Raw genomic sequence first — 22,672 nt, 5'->3', positions numbered from 1 at the left:
CACACACACACCAAAAGACAAAAGATACAGAACAAGTGTCCTTTATGAGCCTGGGTTCCAGGCAGGTTCCTGTAGGGGCTGGAGTCTAAGGAATCAGATAGTGGAAGGGGTCTGCAAAGGTGTTGGGCTCAAGGGTCTGAAGTCTCTGTCCGGAATCAGGTTCTTGAGCAGGCCTCAGGAATGTCTGTACAGGTGTTTGTAGGGCGCTGCTGATGGTGGAGGAGTCCCGGCTTGCGGGCTGCAGATCCACATGGGGCTAGCGGAGGAAGGCGCCTCCCCAGGCGGTGCCAGCCGCGAGCAGGAGCAGGGTGAGGAGGAGGAGGAGGAGGCTGGGGAGCCCCTGCGGCTTGGTGGCCGTGTTGCACAGGTCCTGCTCGCAACACTCGTGCCGCAGAATATAGGAGCGTGACCAGTAGGTGGCACGGCCTGGCAGAAGGCACTGTGCCCGTGGGAGGCAGCCCTTCCGTTGGATGATCTCGTTCTGATCTGTGGGGAAGAGAAAACCGAGGTGGGGCAGCAGGAAAGACAGAGGGAGGCAGGGCGTTAGGGAGAGGGGCCACCGAGCCGGACTCCTACCTGAGGTGCCTGTGCTGATGCCACAAGCTTCCCCCTCCCGACACTCGGTGGGAACAGGGTAGCAAGGTTTGGCGAAGCTGCAGGTGTAACAGCGGAGCCGGCCCTGGGCAGGGGAAGTGGTGAGACCTGTTGGGGCAGCACAGATCAGGGCAGTGGGGAGAGGCAAACACTCCCCGTGAGAGGCAGAGCCTAGGTCTGGGAAAGGGATCCACAGAGAGAAGTGGCACAACTGAGAGAGAGGGAAGCCATGGAACTGAGGGAGAAGGGCAGACAGAAAAAGAGGCAGGGAGAAGGGAGGGGAGACAAAGCAGGAAGAGAAACAAGGGCAGAGACGAGAGGGATACAGGCATGGAGAGAGACACACGGGACATAAACAGAAGCCAAGAGAATCGGAGCTGGGCATTCAGAGTGGCAGAAGCCAGAGCCAGCGGGAGGAGGAGGAGGAGGGAGGAAGTGAAAAGTTAAGTAGATGGCCCAGAGACAGATAAGAAAATAGGACACGACTTTGACAGAGGAGCCCAGCAAAGAAGCAAGATGTGAGATTAGGGATGGGGAGACAGAGGCAGGCGAGGGCCAGCAGGGAAGACAGTGGTTCTGAAAAGCCTATGAAGGTAACTTTTCCTCTTCCTCCCTTTCGGGCTGGCCTGGGGCTGTTCCCAAGGCCCTGGTCTCCCGAGAGCCCCCCCAGTTTTCTTCCTGGCCTCTTCCAGCCCCTCCCCTCCGGCCCCAGCTCCCTGTCCCCTGAGGATTGCCGGGTCCACCCTTACCCAGTGCCCCAGAGAGGAACAGGACGCAGAGGAAGATGCTGGTGGGGCCCATGGCTGGCTCAGGGCTCCGCAGTCTGGGAGAATGAGCTGCACCCTGAGAGCTGGAGCGAACAGGGAGGACCCATAAACAAACACACCTAGGGAGTGAATCTGGGGGGCGGAACTGAGACCAGACTCTGCAGCCTCTGCTCTGCACCTCCCCTCTCACAATGCCTGCCTGCCCCCAACTTGAATGCGCCCTTGCCCCGAGGGTCCTCTCGGTTTTCCTGCAGTGTGTCTGTGCCACAGAGCACCGTCTGCCGCTCCCAAATAGTGTCTGTCACCTTCCCTCCAGCTCTTCCCCCTCCTTCCCCGTCTCAAGCTGTTCTCTGCTCTGACTCCTCGCCCTGTCTTTGTTTTCCCTTTCCCCCTTGGTGCGTGGAGTGTCTGTCAAGGTCACAGCCCTGACCCAGACGGCGGGGTGTTGTGAGTGTACCATCAGCAATACCCCCACACCCCACATACAAAGCCCAGCTGTGGCAGGCGGACCCCACCCAGCTTCGGATCCCTTTGATTCCTCCCCCTCTCCCCAAGCCTCAACATTCCTGCTCCATAATTATCCCCCACGGGTTTACTACCTTGCAGGATTGAATGAATCACAGGTGGGTCTGGCAGGATAGATGCGCTTCCACCAGGGTGGGATCCAAAGACTCAGAGCGGAGGTGTGGGGAGGGATTTGGGGGTGGGGGGCTGTGTGGGAGAGTCTGGGATCCTGGGATTTCAGATGTTGGGAGGGAGAGAGCTGCAGCTGGGGAATCAGGCCTGCAATGCTCCAGAAGCAGCAAGTCTGAGGGTGTGAGTGGGGTGGGACCGGGAGACACAGGTGCCCAGTGGTTTTCAAACTTTGATTTCAGCCTCTCTTTAGACTCCTAAAAATTACTGAAGACGCCACAGAGTTTTCTGTATGTGGATTGTATCACTAGTCACAACATGAAGCATCTAAACAGGATATGTTGAATAGATATTTATTGGTTGGCTTAAAAAATAAAAGTAACCCATCTATCACATTGACAGACCATAGTTGTGTAAAAAGTAATCATCGCTTCCCAACAGCACCGTGAGAAGAGTGGCATAGCTTTACATTTTTGCAAATCTATTTAATCGAAGATGGCTGGCTATTTACAACTGCTTCTGAATTCAGTGTGTTCGATGGGATATGTCGCTTAGGTTGAAGAATAGGAAGAAAATCTAATCTCACACAGATATGCAGTGGAGAAGGAAGACCCTCAAGGACCCACAGGAGGACTTGGGGATCCCTAGGCGTGGTCCAGAGGGTGCTGAGAGCATCCGTGGGGCCCCTCCCAGTCCCCATGGGGCCCCTGGTGCCTGCGGGGGGGGGGACTCTTTCCTCCCTTTTTATAAGCCCCATAAAGCCCAGGGCCAGGGGGATATAAGGCTGACAGAGCAGGGCCAGGAGGGGGGAGGGCGGGAGGGAGAAGAGCTGCTCACACAGGCAGACGCCATGAACCCCCAGTTGCTGTGGATCCTGCTTGGCACCCTGCTGGGGGCAGCGTTGGGTAAGAAGGTGGCCAAGGCCCCTCTCATGCAGACTGGCGCCCCCACTCTGCCAGCCCTGAGGGCCCGGGTCCAGCGCCTCTTCTCTCCTGCCAGGAAACCGCATGCGATGCTACCACTGTGGCGGCAGCGGCCCCAGCAGCTCCTGCAAAGAGACCGTGACAGTCACCTGTGACGAGGGCGAACGCTGTGGCTTCCTGGACCGCAAACCCCAACCAGGCCTGGGACAAGTCAAGATATCTGGGAACCGTGAGTCCTCAGTTTCTCTCTCTTCCTTCAGCCCTTCCCTGCTTCCAGCCTCCCCGCCCTTCCCCCACTCCTTCCAGAACCTTCCAGGCTCAGCCTGGCCTGGGCAGATGGTGTCGCTGCTGGAGCAGAGCAGTCTGCCCTCCTTCTGGCTCCTGGCACTGAGCCACCCGATGGCCCACGGTCCGGTGCTCCCACCTCCCTCCCTGTGCTCTCCAGAACAAAATCTCTCGGGCCACATTCATTCATATCTGAGAAAACCCTGCCCCTTGAAGGCAGGGACCAAAATGTGAAGCTGCAATTCGACTGTCAGGGATCAGCTAAGAATCAGGGGGTGGGGGTGGTTTGTTGTTGTTTTTTTTTTTTTCCCTACTTTTGAGATAATTTTGGATTGACAGAAAATTGCAAAAGTAGTAGAGAGAGTTCCTGCACATCCATCACCCAGCTTCCCCCAAGGCCATCCTCTCTCGTAACCCTACAATAATCACAACTGGAAAGTCACACTGGTGCAATACTATCAACTAATTTCGGCTTTATTCGATGTAGCCAGTTGTTCCACTCAAGTCCTTTCCCTGGCCGACAACCCTGACCAGGATCCCACGCTGCGGTTAGTTCTCGTGTTCTTGGTCTCCTCCATGCTCTGCACGTTCTCAGTCTTAAAGCCCTGATAGGTTATTTTATGTTCTTTAAAAACTTTTTGTTTGTATGCTATGTCAGTTTATGGAAAGTCCCTTGATTTGGATATTGTCTCACGATGAGTCTGAAATCACGTGTTGTAGGCAGGAATTCCACAGAAGTGGTGTCCTTCCCAGTGCCTGAGGTGACATCAGTGGTTGTCACACAAGGTCAGTCACAACCAAGTGATCACTCGGTTCAGAGAGATCTTTTATTTATTTATTTTTTAAGATTTTATTTATTTGAGAGGCAGAGTTACAGATAGAGGGAGAAACAGAGAAAGGTCTTCATCTGATAGTTCACTCCTCAAAGGACCATAATAGTCAGAGCTGGGCCAGGCTGGAGCCAGGAGCTTCTTCCGGGTCTCCCTCAAGGGTGCAAGGGCCCAAGAACTTGAAGCATCTTCCACTGCTTTCCCAGGTTATAAGCAGAGAGCTGGATTGGAAGAGGAGCAGCCAGGACTCAAACCGGCACCCATTTGGGATGCCAGTGCTGCAGGCAGAGGCTTGTTTCAATTTCTCTTCTTTTTTAAAATGTATTTTATTTTAATTTTTAATTATTTTTTTTAAAGATTCAATGTGCTTTGTAGATAAAATCCTAAGAACACAATGGTATTCCCTCCCTTCCTCCTTCCCTCCCTTCTTCCCCCCACACTCCAGGGAGGTGTTTTTTTTTGGGGGGGGGGCTGCAGAGAATCCCTTTGGGTTCCTTGAATCACATCTGCCTCAGAATGCAAGCCCTGAAGCCAGGAGTCCAACACCCTAGTCTCATTCTTGCTCTCAGCCTCCATGACCTTGGGCCATCAGCATCCGGCCTGCGTGGCTGCGCATCGTTGCAATCAAGTAGAAGTGGAGTCGGTGGGAGACGTGACCTATGAAACCCACAGGAACTGCTGCTTCGGAGACCTGTGCAACAGCGCCGTGGCAAGCACCGTGGCTCCAGCATGCATCTGGGCTGCAGTAGCCACCACCCTGGCCTGGCTGTTGCCGGGACTGTGGAGCGGGTAGCGGGAGTAGGGGCAGGGAAGGGCGTGAGCAAGCAGGGGAGTGAGGGAGAACTGAACATCTCAGGGACTCCCTCTGTGAGCCATTAAAACCACGCTAGAGCTGACTGGAAAATTCCATGTATCTTTTGTTGGTGGGAGGGCTGAAGGAGTAAAGCGGGGGCATTCCGCTTCTAGCATGGGGTTTTCCAAGCATCTCGCACTGGTGCGGTCCTCAACCACTCAGATCCCAAAGGACAGTGCAGAATCTACCCTCAGTGGCACCTGGAAGGACCTGATGCTAGGCGGATCTTCCTTAGCAGTGGGGGCCACTGAGGGGCCTCACGAGGACTCTGTGACCCTGGCTGTCTGACTTGGTTCCCCTTTGCCCTGTTTGCTCCTCCTGACAGGAGGATTTTGGATTGAGAAGGGAAATGCAAGGACTATGAGAGGAGAATTGCTCGGTGGGCCCCTTAGTAACCAGCTCTGGGGAGTCCCCAGCGAGGCTGCACCTCCTTCTTGGCAGTACATCAGGGGTGTGGCCTGCTTGTAGCATAAGGGTTGTTTTCCCCAACACTGGGGCCTGTGTGCCACCCTCAGACTGTAAGGAAAGATGGAGGCCTGAAAAACCTGTTCCACCGTCCGCCCCAGCCCAGCCTCCCAGGGAACCTCCATGAAGGCTTCTTGGGTCAGGACCGGGCATCGAGTGTGTTAGTTCCTGGGAGGGGGGCTGACACTTAGGTCCCCTGACAATAAATACACAATTGGCTAGACACAGACGTTTATTACTCAAAATGGGAAATGGTGAGTATGGAGATGGGGTACGTATGGGAACGAGAGTTTGGAGAATCCGCCCCATGCCGTGAGGTCGTCAGGTCCTTCCTGGGATGCATCACTGGGAACAGGACAGAAGCCCCATTTCAGGCCCAGATCCCAATCCCTCCCCAGCGCAGGAGGCCAACTGCGGAGCGCTTCTAGGGGGCCAATGGAGGAGCTAGAGTGGTCCAGAGAGAAATGGGAGAGGACTCTGGGAAAGCAGAGTGGAGGGGACGGGGTGCATGGGGAGAGCACTCTGGGGCCCTGTGTCGTTAAACAAATGGGACAGGACTGGTAGATGTTTTTCAGAACAAAGGGAGCTAGAGAGAGACCAGCCTGGGAAGGCAGGGGCTATGGAGACGCAGGGCAAGAGGCTCGCGCTAAGGCACGTGGGGAGAGGGGCAGCCATGGAGTGAGTCTCAGTGCAGCAGCCAGAGGCCGAGGCCAGCCAAGGAGGTGAGGAAGACCACGGTCAGGGCTGCAGTGGGCCGCGGGGCCAGGCTGTTGCAATTGTCTTTGCTGCAGCAGGTGGTGTTGTAGATCAGGCCCAGCTTGTGGTTGGTTTGGTTGATGGCCTCGTGACACGGCTCTTCCGGTGTCCCACAGCGCAGGTTAGAGAAAACCCACATCTTACCTGGCAGGGGGGAGTGGACGGGGAGATCAGCTGAGGGGCACGTGGCACTCACCCAGCCTTGGTTCCTTCCTAACTCTGGTCCTTATCTCTTCTCAGTGTAATCTTACTTCTGCACTTCCTTGTCCCACGCCTGCACATCCTGATTCTATTACCTGCTGACTGCAAGCCTTTGGGCTCGCTACTATCTCCTTCTGAGGCTGTTTGCTCATTATGATAATAGCACCCACATCATAGGGCTGTCATGAAGATGAGTTGAAACAATGCATCCAAAGACAGGTTAGTGCCCGGCACAAGAATCATCTTAGGTCACATGTTATCATTGCTGTGAGCCTCTTGTTCCGTCTCAACCAAAGCCCCGGTCGGGCCTCAACCCCACCCACTGGGTCTCCACCTGCCCTCCCTCCCCACTCAAGGAGGGGGTGTTACCGAGGTACACATTCGTTGTCAGGCATTGGTGTCCTGGCTCCAGGCGGCAGGACTGGCGATCCACACAGCCCAGTACAGGGACCTTGTAGCAGGAGTGACAGCGGATGTCAGCTGGGGAAACAAAAGCCAGACTGGGGTGATGGGGTGTCTGACTCACGGGGGATAAGCTAAGCTGGGAGCGGCACGGGGGTGGCGGAAGGGCAGAGAAGAGCACATCAAGTGGGTGCTGGGTCCTGTTTAGCCTGAAATGGACAAAGCATGTGAGTGATGCGGCGAAAGTGGAAAGTGGGCGGCAGGTGAGGGTGGAGCTGTTGCTTTTTGGAAGGGCCGCACCCTAAATATCTTCCCTTACTCCACCCGGTTTGTGGATGAGTCAAGAGGGACACAGCTCACAACGAAAACACAGGAAGGGGATAGATGGAATGTGAGGATGCCGTAGGGGAAGAACGGGAGAGAAGACGGAGATCTGAAATAGGAAGAAACTTGACAAATAAAAACTATAGAGGGTACACACTTTCAGAAATGGCTTGGAACTTGAGGCTGGCAAAAAAAAAAAAAAAATGCACCTGTGAGTACCTTGAGCAATTTGTTCTTCACCTGTCTGGGCTGCCAAGAGCGTGGGAAGAGGAACCAGACCTGAATGGAATCCTCTCATTCCAGCTCTCCGGCAGGAGGGCGTAATATCTAGGAGACGGATCACTAGATTCTGTCTTAGCACCTCAGCCAAGCAGAGCGGCTTGGGTGCTGAAGGTAACACTTGGATGCTCCTGCTTCAGCTAAGTCAAGGTTAGGGGCATGGAAGGTTTGGTGAGGTGGGGGCGGGTGGGGGAGGTCAGTCCAAGCAGAAGGAGCCTGCCGAGTGTAGTCAGTGAAGCCAACGTCACTCTGGTGTGAGTGTTCCTGGTGTCCCCTTTCTAGAAGGCTCAGGAACACTCCTGTGTTCCTTGGGAGGTTCTAATCGGTCATTGGAGCCATCCAGAAAGCTTGCAACCCAGGGAGGAGCAGGGGGAGGTAGGAAGGGCAGTGGCTTAGTAGCTAAATCCCCTATGGAGTAGATGGGGCGGGTGGGGCTCAGAAGGAGCCCTGGTCTGTAGGGGGACACCCTGCCGAGAGCAGCTGATCGAGCAGGCCAGCAAACCGCATCCTGGAGAATTGTGACCTGGAATGGGCTGCCGGGGGACTGGATAGCAGAGTTTCCAAGAAGGGGGCACTTCAGGGTGAGGAACAGTAACCCTGGAGCCTTGGCAGGGGTTGGACGGGAGAGTGACAGATGGAGACCTGAGTCCTTGAGACTTGGAGCCAAGAGCATGTGTCGGGGAGGCCTGGTCCTGGAGACACAGAAAAGCTGGGCCGGTTGGGGCTGGGGGTGCTGGAGGACCTGAGCGGTGGGGTGACATAGGGAAACGGGTAGGGCAAGATACAAAGGGCCTGACAGGTGAACCAGGTTCTTGGGGCCCCCAGGTGCTCACCTGAGACCCAGCCGAGCAGAGCGGACAGGGTGAACAGCAGCAGGCTTTTCATTGTGAGGGTCTTGAGAGTGGCAGCCGTTGCAGCAACCGGCAGGATGGATTTTCGGGGCGATCCGGCTCTGGGAGTTGAGAGGCCTTTTTGGAATTTATACTCCTGAAGGCCCCTCCCTTCCCTGCCTCTGGTAGCACCTCCCTCCCCATTTACACATAGCTGACCAGGGGAAATGACAAGGGGTGGGGAGGGCTGAGCAGGTCCAGGTAGGGAGTGGGCATAGGAGTGAGGGATGGGGGAGGGGAGGCGCCACGAGGGACTCTTATTTTGGTTCCTGGTTTCAGGCCGAGACGCCTCCTGACCCCACCTGAGGTCCCTGACGGCCCAGTCCTCTGGAGGATCATCAAAGGCCTTTGTGCTTTTCAGCGGCCATGGTGGTAGCCTCTGCTGCTTCCTGGGAAATGGACAATAGATGTGGCCAAGTTGATGGCCAGATTTGGTCCCTGGGGGGTGTTGGCAGGTGCATGCTGGCAGGAATAGGCTCTCAATGGAGATCAATTCTGTCCCCACTGGACCTTCCCCATTTCCTGCTCAGCCACAGGGTGGAAGGTTTGTGACTTCATGGAGGCTTCTGTGACATCACAGCAGCAGAAGTGGGGACTGGGGCCACCTCCCAGGACAGCCAGCCTGCCTACTAAGGAGGAGGAGCTGCCTCGGGCTTGCTGCAGGTTCTCAGAACCTTAGCTCCACTTGGGCTTGGCAGGACCTTGGTGGCTGCAGTCCAGTGAGGGCCACTGAAGTCTTGGGTGTGGGGCATAGGCATGTGCTCAGATGCACCTCCCCCGTGAAAACCTGCTGACTTGGGTAGTGCACTGCAGCTGGGGAGGTTCAGCGTGGGCACAGGCAGGTGAGGTGGAAGCTAAAATAAGAACAGAAGTAGTAGTGATAAAGGCAAGCACTTAATTAGTGCTCCTCGCTATTAGCCATTGTTTCAGGCACTTTACCCGGGATGCTTTATTTAGTTCTCACAAAGCCCTATGCAACAGGTGCTTTTCACCCCATTGTATAGAAAAGAAAACAGACCAGAGAGGTTAAGTGACTTGCCCACATTGCTCAGCTTAAGCAGGTGGGGAAGTTAGACAGCCGGCTTCCAGGTGTTCCCTGGCGCTCCTACAACGAAGGAGCTGGGGAGGCACACGTGCTCCTGTAAGGCTGTTGTAGGGCCGACTTGGCCTGGGAGGATTCCTAACGGGACCCCGCTAGCTGGTGGCGGTGCCCTGGCTCTTATCTGAGTCCCCAGTCCGTCCGGCGTCCGCCTTCGCCAACTTCCCTCCGTGTCCCTGCTGATTCACTTTGCTGCCTGGTCCCACCACAACCCAGCCATGGCCTTGGTTCTGCAGCTGCTGCCTCTGCTGCTCCCCAGGGCCCAGGGGGACAAAGCAGGTAAGCACTCCCCCCGGGGGAAGTTGTGATAGGGAAGAGGGCGCTAGGGAAGAGGAAAGAGAGGGTTGGCGGTGGTCTCCCTCTGTGGACTTGCCCTAACTACTGTGCCCTGGCCTCCCCTAGCTTCCCTGGACGGCCGCCCTGGTGATCGCGTGAATCTCTCCTGCGCGGGGGTCTCACACCCAGTCCGCTGGGCCTGGGCACCTAGCTTCCCCGCATGCAGGGGCCTGTCCAAAGGACGCCGCCCAATCCTCTGGGCCTCTTCCGGCAGGACACCCACGGTGCCTGCGCTCCAGCCCTTTGCCGGCCGCCTACGCTCCCTGGATCCCGGGATCCGGTGGCTGGAGCTGCTCTTGAGCACAGGGGACTCGGGCACTTTTTTCTGCAAGGGCCACCACAAGGACGAGAGCCGCACGGTGCTTCATGTGCTGGGAGACAGTGCCAACTGCAGGGCCCAGGGGCCCACGCACGGTTGGTGGAGGCCTGGGAGCACAAGGAGATTCAGCCCAGACACACACCCAGGGGAGGCCCGGGGACGTTCGCAGGGGTTTCTTGAACAAGAGCGCTAGTGGTCCGTCATGGTCCCCCTGACCTCGGCATCCCTCCCCGCCACGCTGTTCCCCCAGGGTCCGTGTATCCCCAGCTCCTGTTTCCGTTGCTGGGCGCTGGGCTGCTGCTGGGACTGGCAGCGTTGGGCGTGGTCTGGTGGCGGCGCCGGTGAGCACGAGGGGCGAGGCTTGGCTTAAAGGGGCGTGGCAGAGAGGTGGGAGGGGCAGGGCCAGACCTTCGCTAAGAGCTAGCTCAGGAGCCCTGGGCGAGGTTTGGAGAGCAGGAGAGGTCAGAACTCGGGAGCGAGGAGGCCTGACTGGAGCGGCGGAGCGAGATGGGCGCGTGGGCCGGCCTATCTGTGGGGGTGGAGCCCAAGTCGTTTCACCGCCCAGAGCCTGCCAGTACCTGGGTTGTCATTGGCGCCGAGGAGAACCTGGGCGACCAGATTGGTGACTCTCAGAGACTCTTGTACGTCCCTTACAGGCGCTCGCCCCCGCATCCGCCTCGACCACTCCCCAGTTTTGGTGAGACTAACTCCACCCCATTCTCCTTCTCCCACTTGCATATTCCCTAACCCTTCAATTTCCGAGTTTGAGCCCTCACTGGGAGCAGACAAGTTGGTTCCTTTCTCCTCATCCTTCAGCTCTGTCCCACCACATAGCTCCACTCGTGAAAGTGGAACCCCAGAGTCCAGTAAAGCAGGAGGAGGAGGAGCCCACCAGCCCAGGGGACCTGGACCAGGAGCCGGTAAGGGATTGGGGATGGGAAAGGGACTGGCCAGAGTGCCTAAGGAAAGTGAGCCAAGAAAGAAAAGTGGACTCCAAGGGAGTCAGGGGGCTGAGACCCCACCCCACCCTGCGCCTTCCTCCCTACCTCCTGCAGAGCCTGCTCTACGCCGACCTGGACCACTCGGCCCTCAGGAGGCCCCGCTGGCTGTCCACAACCGTCCCTGGGGATGCCTCCACAGTGTATGCGGTTGTGGTTTGAAGAGAAACTCCCACCCAAGCTGAGAGTCCTTCGCCCTCCATAACCCCCCTCCCTTTCTTGGTCCCTCAACTAGAAGAGGTCAGTACCATGGGAGAGAGACGAGCGCTATACTGGGAGTCAGGAGACCCAAGGTCCGGGCTGTCTTTGCCTTTGACCTTGCTCCTTCGCTTACTCCCATCTCTGCTGTAACTTCCGCGCCTCCTTCGTCACCAGTGTTCTCTCTAAACCTGATCGAAGCCCATCTCCCCATCTTAAGGCATCAACAACTCCCAGCTCCCAGACAGGTGCTGTAACTCTTCCCTTCTCAATCAAGCATCTTTTTTTTTTTTCTTTTCCCAATCAAGCTTTTCTCAATCAAGCTTTCTGAGCCAGAACCGTACACCTGCCTCTTCTATTTTCTTCTCCTTGGCTTTATCCTCATTGCTTATTCTCTGAAATTGTCCATCTGCTCTCTGTGAGGCTGCTAGGATGTCCTGGTGGAGATATTTATTTTTCCACGTTCTCCTGGCTTGGCCTTTGATGACTCCCTTGTTTAAACTCCGGGTTCCTCTGCTCTGGCATTCTCTTTCTGGACTTTTTCTTCCTGGCACTCTATGCGCTCAGGGTATTCCTCATCCTTCTAGATTCTCCCCAGGCTTTCTCTCCCTTCCCCCTCTTTTGGGAAGTTCTCATTCACAGCCCCCACCTCTCAAGTGACACCAAGAACTCTTCTCTGTCCAGCTCAGATCTCAGACCTGGGCTTTCCAATCAGTCCCTGGAGCCTGGCTGGCCCCAGGCATTGCGCACACAGCATGGGCAACCCAACGCGTTGTCATCTCCCAACCTAGTTTCTTAACCCTCCTCTGCATTGGCCCGATCAACCCAGTTGCCCAAGCCAGAAACTGGGAGTCATATAGATCTCCCTTCCTGCCTCCCTCCCACACAGTGAGCCATGGAGTCACACCTTTACAATGTCCCTGTCAAGTCTCCACTCTTGTCTGTCCAGCACTGGCATCTGAATGTCCTCTCTGTGTTGCCTTCCTGAGCTGCCCGTAGCCACCGTGCCCTCCAGCCATCCTGGGCTTCCTCCCTGGAGCTGGGAGATCCTCCCCAAGTGGGACTCTCTCCTGACAGCCTGCAGTATTTCTCTCTCGGGACCCTTTGGGCCCTGGCTTTGTCCAGTCTCCCGGCTTATCGCTGACACCTCACACGCACACAGCATGCCAACCTTAGAGGCGCCCTCCTCAGCCCCAGAATGCACTTTTGCTTAATGCAAATCCTTTGGCCCGATGACTCTCCCCCTTCTCTCCACGGCCCGACGTGCTAATTCTTATTTATCCTCAGGACTCAGTTCCAGTGTACCTTCTTCTGGAGAGCTGTTCCTGCGCCCCTACCCCTCCTTGCCCACCACTGTGTACACTTTGAACTTCCTTATTTCTCTCAAAGAAACAGCCTCTTGCGACTTGTTCCATCACAACCTGTATTCCGTGTGTAAGGCATTTCCGTGCCCTGTGAGCTCCCTGACGAGGAGACTGACCCTTCTGGTACCACTGCTAAGCCTCAGTAAATGAATAAATGAGAGGGACTGTCCCTGGAGACATCATTTCTTCTTCTCTACCAAATAAGGGTGGACCGGTAATCCACCAGTCTGAATCATCTGCTATTGAGATAAATTCAAGGAGTGATCCACCCATATGCTTCTTTTCTGCCCTGGATTATGCTTCTGCAACAGAAACTCTATCTTGTGCCCCGGGTGCCCAGCGCCTATGACAGGGTGGGGCAGTGAGTCAGTAAGTACCCAGTTCCCTACCACTGACCCCAGCCTCAGGTTTGGCTTGCCCTTTGCCCCCCAGTAAGACACAAGCCACAGCCCAGTCTAAAAGCCAATTCTAGTTTATTGATTCTGAGAGAGGACTCACCCAGTAGCCCCATCCTTTTTCCCACACTATGCCCTCCCCCCAGTCTTGGAGTTCTCTCCCCCTACTGCCACCTACTCACCGTCCTCTACCTAACCTTCTTCCCCCTTCTACATTCTATGCTGCCCCATCCCCGACCTGCCAGGACCCCAAGGTCAAGGCCCTCAGCTGTGGGGGCGTGTGCTGAGCACCAGGCAGAGGGAGCTGAGCCCAGCTCCAGCCTTCTCCAGTTCCGAGCAGGACACAGGTACCAGGGTGACATCAGAAAGCTTCTGCAGTGCCTGCAGGGGGACACAGAGTGGGAGAGGGAGAGGAAGACCTTGAGGCCAGAGCCTCAGGCCTCAGAGGCCCCCATCCCACCTTCTAGAAAAGGTAGGCCTTCCCCCTCCCACTAAGAAAGCCTGAGACTCCTTCCTCTGGTTGGTTTTGTGGGTGGAGGAACTTTTGCCCTCCCTCACCTCCTGGCTGTTGGGCAGGTCCCCACCTCCTCGGTGCAGGAGAAAAGGGGGTGCACCTGGCAACCCAGGTCGCAGAAAGAGACAGTCGGCAGCTGCGTCATCTGGGAGGGTCAGCGAGGCGTATGGGTGATCTGTCAGCGCGGCCATGGCCTGGGAGGAAAGAGGAAGTGTTCGGTTCTCCCCAGTTGAGCCTGACCACCCTCCCAGCAGTGAGAGCTGGGGACGGGGATCCATTTGCGGAGAGCTTACTGTTTGTCGGACACTGTGCTAACGCTGCGAGATTACCTCTGCTAACGTCCACCCGGGACCCACATGTAACCCTTTCCACCTGCAACCCTCTTCTCCCTCCCCCCACCCCCACTTTGTCCGTCCCGTCCATCCTTCCAGACACAGCTTGGATGCCACTGCGGGGCTGTTTCTGAAACTCTGGAAGGGCAGGTTCCTGGCATGGCCCCAGTTCTGGGGTCTCCTAGCTCCCTCTCCTGCTGTTGTAACTTCCTGTTTACTTGCCAATTCTTCCATATTAGATGGGCAGCTCACTGAGGACAGGGTTGGAGCTCATCCCCCTAAGCCTCCCAGATCCCTACCTTCCCTACTCCACCCAGGTCTGCCCCTCCTCACCCTGACAGCCTTCTGGGCAGCGTCACTGCTTCCAGCCACCACTGTGCGGGGTCCTCCCATGCCACAGAGGCCGCGCAGGTGGCTAGGGCCTGTGACAGGCACAGTGGAGACGGCGAAGTCCTTAGGGGGAACAAGGGGAGGTATTCAGGGGGCGCAACCTGCACAAGAGAGCCCCTCCCTTCCCAGAGGGCCCCCAGGCACCTCCAACCCCCGCTGGTGCCCCCATTCCCCTAACCCCCACCTCCACCCTGATCCCTCCCGGTTGGTCCCTCTCCTCACCCGGAATGTGTCGGCGACTATCTCTGCTCCTCGGTGATTGGTCCACTTGGAGAGGCCTACGAAGAACTCCCGGCCTGAGCCCGGGGAAGCCACGGAAGTTTGAGGGTGAGAATGAGTTGGAAACAAGGCTCAAGGCAGTCCAGGCTCCCAAACTCCGCTCCCCTATGCCAAGACCCAGGAATGCCAGCACCACAGCCTCACCGGTGAAGAGAACGTCGGTGCCATCCAGGGTCGCGTTTTCATCTCCCATCTCCACAATTCGGAGCCCTAGGTCCTGGAGGGCTTTGCGGACCCCATCAACCTTAGGGCAGAGGAGAGTGGGAGGTGGCAACACCCCCAGCTCCCACTTCTTCCGCATCCGCGACCTCCAGCTCCTCCCACCCTTCCCCCTACCATGCCCGCGCCATGGTGCTCACCTCTGGCCTACGGGCTGGGCTCCAGGGCCGTGTGATTAGGGCTGTGTCCCCTTGGATCACGGCCGTGTCGCCGAGCAGTGGTCCCAGAGGCAGGGGCTCCTCGGGAGGCAGTTCCAGCAGCTGCAGCCCCAGTCGCTGCCTCAGTTTACCACCCAGCACCCCGTGCTCTCTTTGAGCTTTGGCCAGGTCCAGAGCCGGAAGGCCAGCCCCGGCACTGTCCCCCGCCGCCAGGCTCTCCGGGACGCCCCGGATCAGGGCATGGGAGCAGCGGCCCAGCCCCTCCCCCGGCGTTCCCATCCCATCCACACAGTCCGGTCGTGCTGACTTCTGTTTTTCTGCTTCACCTGTTTGGGAGAAGTGACAGAAAGGCAGAGACAGAGTCTCAGGAGAGGGGTGTAGAGGGGTGGTTAAGAGCGGCCCGGGTGTTCCCCCGGCCATCGCCGGACGCCCCTCCCACCCCGCCCCACCCCCTCCAGACCTTCCTCTCCCGTCGACCTCACTCCACCCCACACTCTCGAAGGCTGGCTTCTTTAAAAAGAGTCTGAGGAACAAGACCGTGATCCCTAAGCTGCAGAACACCTGTTGCCCCTGCTCGGGGGCTTCATAGGGTCCCTGCCGGACGCCCCTCTTTGGCTGCCGCTAGGATGCGCTCACTCCCCAAAAATGCAGCGGCCCCGCCCCCTTAACCCTCAGCTGCTCTGAGCTGGTGGGACCCTAGGACCGGCCGGGGACAGACCCACAGGGGTTATGGGACAGAAGGAGAAAGCTGGGGGGTGGGGGGAGTCAGGGCCTCCGAGACCGAAGTGCTGGATGCCCGAACGAGGAAGGGAGAGAGGCGCAGGGACGGAGGAACGAGAGCCTAAGGAGTTAAGCATCCTCTCTCCACCCCGGCGGGTCACGCTGCCCCTAGCGCGACCCAGTGTAAACCAGACCGAGTCCCGGAGGACTGGGAGAGGTCTAAAACGAAATACGAGGGGCGGGGAGACGGGGCGTGGTTCTGGGGTGCGCGGGCCACTCTAGTATCCAGGACGGCCCCCCCCAAGTCCAGCCGCCCAGCTCCGCACCCAAATGCCGGCCCCCCGTGCACTTGGTCGGATGCTAGCGCGGGCCGGGCACCCCCAGACTCCAGCCCCCATATGGTCCAGGGGACATTCTCTACCCCATACTCACGCCAGCGGCCACCCCCACTCCTGCCGCGCTGAGATCTCGGCTGGGGCCCCACCCCCAGAGGACAGAGTTGGTGAAGGGACTCCTAGTCTTGAAGCCACGGGGCCTGGGTGTTCAGGCTTTTGGAGGGGTCCCTGGGTAGGCGAGCTCTTGTGCTACGATGGGGTGGGGGCGCGGCGGTCTGGCGGCTCCGGGGCATTGTCTAAGCGGGACGGGGCGGGGCATCCCCAGGCCACGCCCATTCCGCCCTGCCAGGCCGCGCCCACTCCACCCGGACGGCGCCCCCCTTCCCCGAAGTCGGCACCGCCCGGGTGAGCACAGCTCAGGCCCACCCTGCTCTGGCCTGCCCTAGCGGCGGGGCTGCAAATGCGGCACGGACCACAGCACGCTACGGTGAACCGACTGAAAATGGCAGCCCCACCACAAACACTCCCCTTCTTGATTCCTGACCTCCGCTCTGTCCTCAAGATCGCCGCTCCCACCCCTCACTCCATGTCACCCACACTCCAAAACCCTTTTGTGTAAAAACGGCACATTTTCATTCTGGGTTTTATTACTGAAATACGGTTGTCCTACCCACCCCACCCACAATAAAAACCTCATCCAGGTCTCCTTCCTTTCCCTTCATCGCCCTGCCCACCCCAGCCCACACAAGTACTCCAGGATCCTCTGCCATTCTGGAAATGTGTCCATTGGGTAGCAATGTGGAAACCACCCAGGGCTTTCGTGGAGAAGATGGAAGCCGGTGAGGGAGCCCCAGCAGGGGCTTATTTCAGGGCCTTGGCCACTTGCTCGTAGGCCAGTTCAATCTCTTCATCATCTGGACAGGTGGAGGCGAATTCTTCGCGAGCATAGGCGTTGCTCAAGTACCGGTGCACTCCCCGGAACACCTCTGGGATGGTGAACCCCCGATATTTCTTACACACCACCTGGGGGTGGGCAGGGGAGAGACCAAAGTGTAAGTCCCAGGAAGGCCACATTGCCTGCCATGCTGTCGCCTTTTCCCTCTCCCAAGGTCAACACGATAAAGTCCCGCCTTCTTGCCCAGGCATTCAAGAATCTCCATCATCTGGCTTCTCTTCCTATCAAATCTTATCTCCCATATGAATCCTCTCCAATCAGCTTTTGCAGCTCCCAGTCTTTTGTAATACCTCTTCATGTGCTGGAATCCTGGCCATTACTAGCCAGCTCCTTTCCCAGTCCACCCCAGGCCATGATGCTGCTTGTCCCCTGATCTCGCATACCATAAAATTCCCTTCAACCCCCACAGTGACTTTTGTCTTTTTCACTTGACTTTAAGTCATGTATTAACTTTAGTGCAAATGTTTCATTATCTTGTGTTAGATTTCAGTCCTTCGATGGCAAGGACCAATCACCGCACATCTTCGTGTCAATGCCTAGTGCACAGATGTTCGTGACACCCCTGCATGGCTGGCTGACAATGGACCATGTTTCACAAACTAAACCACAGCTTTAAGACACGACATGGGAAGCAGCAGTTTTCATCTCACACAAGAGGAAGTGGAGACGGAAGCTACAGTTAAAGCTTTGACATTAGGAAAAGGCTGCTGTGTCTGATCTGGGGATTTGGCAGAGATACAGAGACTGGAAGAGCATTCTTGAGGGTCATACCGGGATGTGTTCCTCTCAGCCTGTCTGCACGGCTGGCTTGTATCATGGGATGTAATTCCCTCGGGGGTGGGGTCTGCTTAGGAGTGGCTGTCACAGGAAGCTCATGTGGGAGTTCATTAAAGAGCCTTCCCAGCAGTCGCCCCCTCCTGACACAAAGACCACCTACCTGTACTATGTGCAGCTTTGGCAACAGGTTACAGTCCGCCAGGGTGAGCTCATTGCCATCCAGAAACTTCCTCTGAGAGATACCCTCATCTTCAGCACTGGTCTCATCCACTTCTTCGGGGAGGGGGGAGGTCAGGTAATTGTCTAAAATCTTCAAGGCTTTCAGGAGCCCCTTCTCCAGATCTGCGCAAGACAGGAGGTTTGGTCGGCACATCAGGAGAAGCCCAACACAGTTCCAGAAATAAACAGCAAATGCTAATGTAGTTTTCTATAGGTTATTCTAAGAACTTTAGAAACAAAAAACTCTCTTCAGTCTCACCTCAGCACAGGGAACAGGTATTGTCACCTCATTTGATACATCCGGAAGTGGATTTACAGAGAGATTCCATGAATTTCTCACAGTCACACAGCTATTTGGATTCCTACAGGTGTACTTCACCAAGTTTGTGGACAATACATACCATGAAGAAACTATTCATGGACTTCAACCAATTTTTTGCACCAAAATAAACTTCCAGTTCCATTTTTCCCATGAACTTTTAGAAGCACCTTCATATTCAAGTAGTCTGGATCTAGGGTCATGGTTCTTAAGTATAACCTTATTCTCCAGAAAAATACACCAACGGCCAACTAATGTCCCCAGGAGGGCAAAAGAAGCTAAGGAACAAATGAGAGGGCCTTTAAAAGCCTCAGCCAACGAGAATGCAGGGAAATGCAGGGGTAGCCCGACAAGGGAGGAGGGGGAAAGTTCTGCAGATATCTGCTCCACCTCCCTGACATCTGAACTCCCAGGTGCCCCTGCTGTATCCCAATGCCTGGGCCTTCTCCGTTCCTCCTAGGACTCGGTTTTCTGACCCACAAGACTTACTGTCATTGAGCGCTGGGTTTGAATTCTTGATGTAGGCAGAAAATTTGGCAAATATGTCTACCCCAGCCGTGTTGGACTCAGGGTTCAGAGCTGCCAGCTTTGGGTACCTGAAAGCCAATGGGAAAAAGCAGGTAAGATCCCTTCTGGGAGGAGCCTCAGCCAGCTCCGCTGCCCCAGCCTCCGCGCCATCTGTTTCCCAGTCTCCCAGCTCCTCCCCCCGCCTCCAGGTGCCCCTTTACCTGGGAGGGCACAGCACTGCCTCCAGAAATTCCTCGATCTTGTTGGTGTCTGTGTGGACTTCAGTGCCATACAGCAGGAACGGGAGCTGCCCTCCTGGGCACAGCTTCTGCACTGTCTCGGTCCGCCTGGAGAAGGGACCAGGCATCAAGACAGGAACGGAGAGGGTCAGGGAGAGCCAGAAAGGGGGAATGGAGGGAGAAAGGAAGAGAAGGGGCTCCGGATGGAAGGAAGGAGGGGGTTAATTTAAGATGGAAAGGTTTAGGGGGGTGAGGGTGTGTGTGCTCACATGGGTGGACACAAAGGGTGTTAAGAGAACCAGAAGTGGACCCACCTCTTGGTGTCGACGGTGGTGACATTGAAGGTGACTCCCTTGAGCCAGAGTACCATGAACAATCTCTGGGAGAAGGGGCAGTTTCCGATCTTGGCCCCATCACTGCCAGCCTGAAAAAGCAACCCCCACTCCAAGGTTAGGCCTGGTGCACCCCACTGAACCCCGGGTCTTTCTCCGCATCTCCTGCCCCCACCCACATCGGCTGTTTTCTGTGTCCTCATCTCACTCACACACACACACACACACACACACACACACTGTCCCTTCACTGAGCTCTACCTAGAAGACTGGGTTCTCCACCTTTGGGCCTGGGTCAAAGCGAGGGCAAGGGCAAAGGCAGGGGCAGGCTTCTGGATGCCCAGGGGCTGAGGACAGGTGGGAGGTATGCAGCGGGGAACAGGTCTTAGAGAACTCAGAGGATCAGAATTCTACAGAGGCAAGAGTGTGGGGCTTGGGTGAGGCCGGAGTTGTAGGTCCGCTCCCCCGGTTCCTGGATTCCAGAATGAGATGGAGTCTGAGTACAGAAGTGGGGCGAGATTAGAAGGCAGAACTCCAGCTTACGACACCTCCATCCACGCAGTCTCTGGCAGCTGGGTCCTCAGAGGTGGGGGGCCCTGCATGGAGGGCTGCCCTGGAACTGGCAAGTGGTGATCTCATCCCCCCAGGGACACCTCCCCCCAGGCTGAGGGTGATTCATCTCTGTGTCTCCGGCCTCAGCAGCTTCCTTCCTGACAAGGAAGTGGTGGGGGCAGGGACCTGTGAGGCCGAGGCCTGAGCAGCTAAGGCCACCCCTCCAGCCCCCAGCCCCAGGTCCCCCTGCCAGGGGTCTCCTCAGGCTCCAGATAATCCTCCTGACACAGGACTCAGGGCCAGGACCTCTGCGGGCAGCCTCACCCAGGCGGAAAAAGAGCCCCGGAGGCCAGGTTGAGAGTGAGGTGGGGACCACACCTAAGGGGGCGGGCCCAGGGAGAGGGAATGGCTGCCGAAAGCAGAGGGAGAAACAAGAACACTCAAGGATGAGACGAACGAAAGGGGGAAGCAGAGAGAAAGGAGGCAGGGACGTGGAGGGTGGGGAGAAGGTGCCAATGGGGCGATGCGAACCGAGCAGAGCAGGGAGGAGGAGGGAGGGAGGAGCTCGGACCTCAGGTCCCAGGCCGGGAAAGAATGCGGGGCTGGGCGGGGGTGGGGAGTGGGGCGGACCCAGACAAGGCTGTGCGAGGTGTTGACACGCAGTTGCCGTGAGACCACCTCTCTTCATCCTAAACCCCCCCCTCCCCACGGGGAGGACAGAGTTGGGGCGAGTCTCCAACAACTCCCATATCTGGAATGCCCTGACCCAGCTCTCCCTACCTAACCTCAGGGCAGCTCCTGCGGAACTCAGCCCCTGGCCACCGGCTCCCCTCTGCCGCTTCCCCAGTCGTGTAGCTAGCTGTTCCGTGTCACGCCTTGCTTTCCAGCCCTGCCCCGTGAACTCCACTCCCATTCTCCTCTCCCGTTCCTTCCACCGCACCAGTTCTTCCCAGGCCAACCTCCTCCTGGACCCCCGCACCTGCCGATCTTAGCTGCCCTTCCCAAACCCTGCCGGCCCCCGCCCCCTCCCCACCGTCTCACTCCTGGGAACTCTCCCTTTCCCGTGCCTTCCTCCATCTCTTTGACAAACTTTGCAGGGTTTATTCTACAACTCCCATTCCCCGCTCAAAGTTAATGGGCTTCTCCTTCCGCACGCACACCACAAAGACTGCACGTGGAATTTGGGGTAGGGGTGAAGGAGGGAAGGGGTGGAGAGTCGGAGCTGGATCTGGGGAAAGCCGAGAGTTGGCTTCCAGGAATTCGGCCGGGGCCCAGAGAGAGGAGGTGTTCTTTACCTTCACGAACAGTTCGACCTGTGGTTGCTCTTCAGCCATGGTTGCGTCGGGGACCAGGAAGCAGCAGTCGCTGGGGGAACTGGGAGGGGCCGGGACCAGGGAAGGCGGTCTCACGGTCGGGGCTTCTCTTCCCTCAGACCAAGGGCAGTCCCTTCAGCGCCACACAAGCCTGATCAAATCCTCTCCCTCCAGACACAGCCTCCCCACCGGCCCAGTGCACCCCACGCCCAGCTTTGCCAGCTCGGTCCCCTCCTGGGCTGGATCAGAGAGCCGCTGACTCACCGGCCAGCCCCGCCCTGAACCTGGGGAGGGGACTGGAGGGGGCGGGACTGGGAGACCTAGGGAGTGGGTCCAGAGGGGAGGTACTTCTAAAGATCAGAAATGGGGAGGAGGAAGAGGGTCCTGGGAACTCTTTCTCTGACCTCTCCTGAACACACATGGCATTTTTTTCCTGCCTCAGTTTCCCTGCTTCATTAATCAGCGGACAATCCCACTTCACCCTGGCTAACAGCTTGGGAACGCCCTTGAAGAGCCAGAGACAGGATCTTAGGACAGAAAGGTGGTCGTTCCTTCTGCATTCCTCCCAGGCGCCAGTCCTGAGTCTGGGTTGCTAGGACTGTGGCCTGGGAGGAGAACTTGGAAATGGCAGAGGGACTGGGAGTAGGGCACCGTGAAGGGTGGTGCAGAAGACGGGAAGGGAGAGAGGAGGCCTTGAGCTAGGGCACAGAGCGCTGAGCCATGAGGCTTCAGTGCAGGGGAGGCCTGCACCAGTTTTAGTGCTCCCAATTCTGCTCCCCATCCTGGGACCCCTTCTGGGCCCCCCATCCTCTCCTCCCTGGCTGGCTGCCTGGGGCATGAGGTGCATGCATGGGGTTATCCAGGATGGAGCTGCACTGACCCTGGGGGTGCGGTGCTATCTGGTCCTATCATGGGAATAAAGTAAAGATCAGACAGAGTGCCGTGAGTGGCATCCTGGGTACACACAAAGAAGTAGGAATGACAGAGGAAGGGAAGCACTCACCCTCCCCATCACCTTGATTGGGGAGGGTCTACCAAACTCTTATGACCTGCTTCCAAAAAAAAAAAAAAAAAGCCCTAGAATATATCCCCTAAAGAAGACCTATTCCAGCCTCCTTGTCCTGAGTTTCTCTTCTGTCCAAGCATCGTTTCTCTTTCTTCCTCACCTCCTTCTGCCTGATTAAAAAAAAAAAAAAAACCCGCAGTCCCAGAAACACCTGGGAGAACACGAGACCGTGGAAGCCAAACCGGCCTTGAAACGTAAAGAAGAGGAGGGAGTCTGGCGAGGAGTGGGTGGGGTGGGGTGCTGCACTGCTGGCAGCCAGCAGTTAGTGGTTTCCTCCTGGGCTTCCTCTTCTGTGGGTTTTCTCCTCCCTGGGGGAAAGCTTATCTGGCATCCTCAGAAACAGAAGGCATACTTGGTGTTTGCTCCGTGAATTCCAGCAGCCTAAAAGGGTGGAGGATGGGAGTGTGTGTGTGTGTGTGTGAATTCCCTCCATGGTTACCCTCAAAATCTGCACACAGGCCCTCCCTTCCTCCTGCGGGCGGGGGATTCCCAGGTCCTCTCCTATTCTGATTAGCCAGTGACCGCCAGATCTGCC

At 56.9% G+C, this 22,672-nt stretch overlaps 6 protein-coding genes across 18 annotated transcripts; 2 read left to right on the top strand and 4 right to left on the bottom strand.

Annotated features, from left to right (window-relative positions):
* Positions 1–25: 25 nt before the first annotated feature.
* On the bottom strand, positions 26–1,504 carry LOC127493071 (lymphocyte antigen 6G6e). The gene is made up of 3 exons (XM_051854948.2): positions 1,344–1,504; positions 577–702; positions 26–486 (listed from the first exon to the last, which is right to left on the bottom strand). The coding sequence occupies exons 1-3, from the start codon at positions 1,393–1,395 to the stop codon at positions 257–259; spliced, it is 408 nt and encodes a 135-aa protein (XP_051710908.2). The 5' UTR covers positions 1,396–1,504; the 3' UTR covers positions 26–256.
* A 1,261-nt stretch (positions 1,505–2,765) lies between these two features.
* On the top strand, positions 2,766–4,928 carry LY6G6D (lymphocyte antigen 6 family member G6D). Its single transcript, XM_017344982.3, has 3 exons — positions 2,766–2,899; positions 2,994–3,146; positions 4,602–4,928. The coding sequence occupies exons 1-3, from the start codon at positions 2,845–2,847 to the stop codon at positions 4,823–4,825; spliced, it is 432 nt and encodes a 143-aa protein (XP_017200471.1). The 5' UTR covers positions 2,766–2,844; the 3' UTR covers positions 4,826–4,928.
* Positions 4,929–5,569: 641 nt separating this feature from the next.
* On the bottom strand, positions 5,570–10,464 carry LY6G6C (lymphocyte antigen 6 family member G6C). Of its 2 annotated transcripts, XM_070074201.1 has the most exons (5): positions 10,365–10,464; positions 8,505–8,591; positions 8,146–8,264; positions 6,677–6,787; positions 5,570–6,250 (listed from the first exon to the last, which is right to left on the bottom strand). In XM_070074201.1, exons 3-5 carry the CDS (start codon positions 8,195–8,197, stop codon positions 6,036–6,038), a joined length of 378 nt encoding a protein of 125 aa, XP_069930302.1. In that variant the 5' UTR covers positions 8,198–8,264; positions 8,505–8,591; positions 10,365–10,464; the 3' UTR covers positions 5,570–6,035. The 2 variants fall into 2 exon arrangements, with proteins under 2 accessions (XP_069930302.1, XP_017200472.1); XM_017344983.3 differs by lacking the exon at positions 10,365–10,464 and having other exon boundaries at positions 8,505–8,638.
* Positions 8,887–17,752, top strand: MPIG6B (megakaryocyte and platelet inhibitory receptor G6b). Of its 9 annotated transcripts, none has more exons than XR_007923015.2 (7): positions 8,887–9,580; positions 9,704–10,051; positions 10,207–10,297; positions 10,613–10,653; positions 10,773–10,876; positions 11,012–11,194; positions 17,297–17,752. XR_007923015.2 is itself a non-coding variant. In XM_002714276.5 (6 exons), the coding sequence occupies exons 1-6, from the start codon at positions 9,520–9,522 to the stop codon at positions 11,114–11,116; spliced, it is 732 nt and encodes a 243-aa protein (XP_002714322.1). In that variant the 5' UTR covers positions 8,887–9,519; the 3' UTR covers positions 11,117–12,685. The 9 variants fall into 9 exon arrangements, 5 of the variants coding, with proteins under 5 accessions (XP_002714322.1, XP_051710902.1, XP_051710904.1 ...); XR_007923014.2 differs by lacking the exon at positions 17,297–17,752 and adding an exon at positions 12,440–12,685; XM_002714276.5 differs by lacking the exon at positions 17,297–17,752 and having other exon boundaries at positions 10,791–10,876; positions 11,012–12,685.
* DDAH2 (DDAH family member 2, ADMA-independent) lies at positions 12,973–16,246 on the bottom strand. Of its 3 annotated transcripts, none has more exons than XM_002714278.5 (7): positions 15,956–16,246; positions 14,786–15,129; positions 14,571–14,670; positions 14,370–14,443; positions 14,091–14,210; positions 13,470–13,619; positions 12,973–13,292 (listed from the first exon to the last, which is right to left on the bottom strand). In XM_002714278.5, exons 2-7 carry the CDS (start codon positions 15,080–15,082, stop codon positions 13,176–13,178), a joined length of 858 nt encoding a protein of 285 aa, XP_002714324.2. In that variant the 5' UTR covers positions 15,083–15,129; positions 15,956–16,246; the 3' UTR covers positions 12,973–13,175. The 3 variants fall into 3 exon arrangements, with proteins under 3 accessions (XP_002714324.2, XP_008260808.2, XP_069930301.1); XM_008262586.4 differs by lacking the exon at positions 15,956–16,246 and adding an exon at positions 15,264–15,720; XM_070074200.1 differs by lacking the exon at positions 15,956–16,246 and having other exon boundaries at positions 14,786–15,251.
* Positions 16,488–21,092, bottom strand: CLIC1 (chloride intracellular channel 1). 2 transcript variants are annotated; one of them, NM_001082111.1, is given in 6 exon segments: positions 16,488–16,881; positions 17,751–17,932; positions 18,618–18,724; positions 18,857–18,982; positions 19,189–19,298; positions 21,054–21,092. In NM_001082111.1, coding segments are annotated over 6 exon segments (726 nt in total). In that variant the 3' UTR covers positions 16,488–16,719.
* Positions 21,093–22,672: the final 1,580 nt, after the last annotated feature.

The sequence above is a fragment of the Oryctolagus cuniculus genome, chromosome 5 (genome assembly GCF_964237555.1).
Source record: "Oryctolagus cuniculus chromosome 5, mOryCun1.1, whole genome shotgun sequence".
Classification (NCBI taxonomy): Eukaryota; Metazoa; Chordata; class Mammalia; order Lagomorpha; family Leporidae; genus Oryctolagus; species Oryctolagus cuniculus.
This window is presented reverse-complemented; position numbering and strand designations above follow the sequence as displayed.

Bases quoted from the DNA above. Each gene is read 5' to 3' on its own strand.
- LOC127493071 (XM_051854948.2), bottom strand. From the start codon at position 1,395: ATGGGCCCCACCAGCATCTTCCTCTGCGTCCTGTTCCTCTCTGGGGCA. The intron at 703-1,343 runs GTAAGGGTGGAC...CTGCCCCAACAG, and splicing joins GTTCCTCTCTGGGGCACTGG to GTCTCACCACTTCCCCTGCC. The intron at 487-576 runs GTAGGAGTCCGG...TCTTCCCCACAG, and splicing joins CATCAGCACAGGCACCTCAG to ATCAGAACGAGATCATCCAA.
- LY6G6D (XM_017344982.3), top strand. From the start codon at position 2,845: ATGAACCCCCAGTTGCTGTGGATCCTGCTTGGCACCCTGCTGGGGGCA. The intron at 2,900-2,993 runs GTAAGAAGGTGG...CTCTCCTGCCAG, and splicing joins CCTGCTGGGGGCAGCGTTGG to GAAACCGCATGCGATGCTAC. The intron at 3,147-4,601 runs GTGAGTCCTCAG...TCTTGCTCTCAG, and splicing joins AGTCAAGATATCTGGGAACC to CCTCCATGACCTTGGGCCAT.
- LY6G6C (XM_070074201.1), bottom strand. From the start codon at position 8,197: ATGAAAAGCCTGCTGCTGTTCACCCTGTCCGCTCTGCTCGGCTGGGTC. The intron at 6,788-8,145 runs GTGAGCACCTGG...TTGTTTCCCCAG, and splicing joins TCTGCTCGGCTGGGTCTCAG to CTGACATCCGCTGTCACTCC. The intron at 6,251-6,676 runs GTAACACCCCCT...CCCCCCTGCCAG, and splicing joins GACAACGAATGTGTACCTCG to GTAAGATGTGGGTTTTCTCT.
- MPIG6B (XM_051854941.2), top strand. From the start codon at position 9,520: ATGGCCTTGGTTCTGCAGCTGCTGCCTCTGCTGCTCCCCAGGGCCCAG. The intron at 9,581-9,703 runs GTAAGCACTCCC...GGCCTCCCCTAG, and splicing joins GGCCCAGGGGGACAAAGCAG to CTTCCCTGGACGGCCGCCCT. The intron at 10,877-11,011 runs GTAAGGGATTGG...TACCTCCTGCAG, and splicing joins GGGACCTGGACCAGGAGCCG to AGCCTGCTCTACGCCGACCT.
- DDAH2 (XM_070074200.1), bottom strand. From the start codon at position 15,223: ATGGCCGGGGGAACACCCGGGCCGCTCTTAACCACCCCTCTACACCCC. The intron at 14,444-14,570 runs GTGAGGCTGTGG...CCCCGGGCTCAG, and splicing joins CACCGACGTTCTCTTCACCG to GCCGGGAGTTCTTCGTAGGC. The intron at 13,293-13,469 runs GTGAGGGAGGGC...GTCCCCCTGCAG, and splicing joins ACCTGCCCAACAGCCAGGAG to GCACTGCAGAAGCTTTCTGA.
- CLIC1 (XM_008262536.4), bottom strand. From the start codon at position 19,808: ATGCAGGGCCCCCCACCTCTGAGGACCCAGCTGCCAGAGACTGCGTGG. The intron at 19,299-19,754 runs GTGTCGTAAGCT...TTGCTTTTTCAG, and splicing joins CAGAGACTGCGTGGATGGAG to GCTGGCAGTGATGGGGCCAA. The intron at 16,882-17,750 runs GTAGGTGGTCTT...GCCCACCCCCAG, and splicing joins CAAAGCTGCACATAGTACAG to GTGGTGTGTAAGAAATATCG.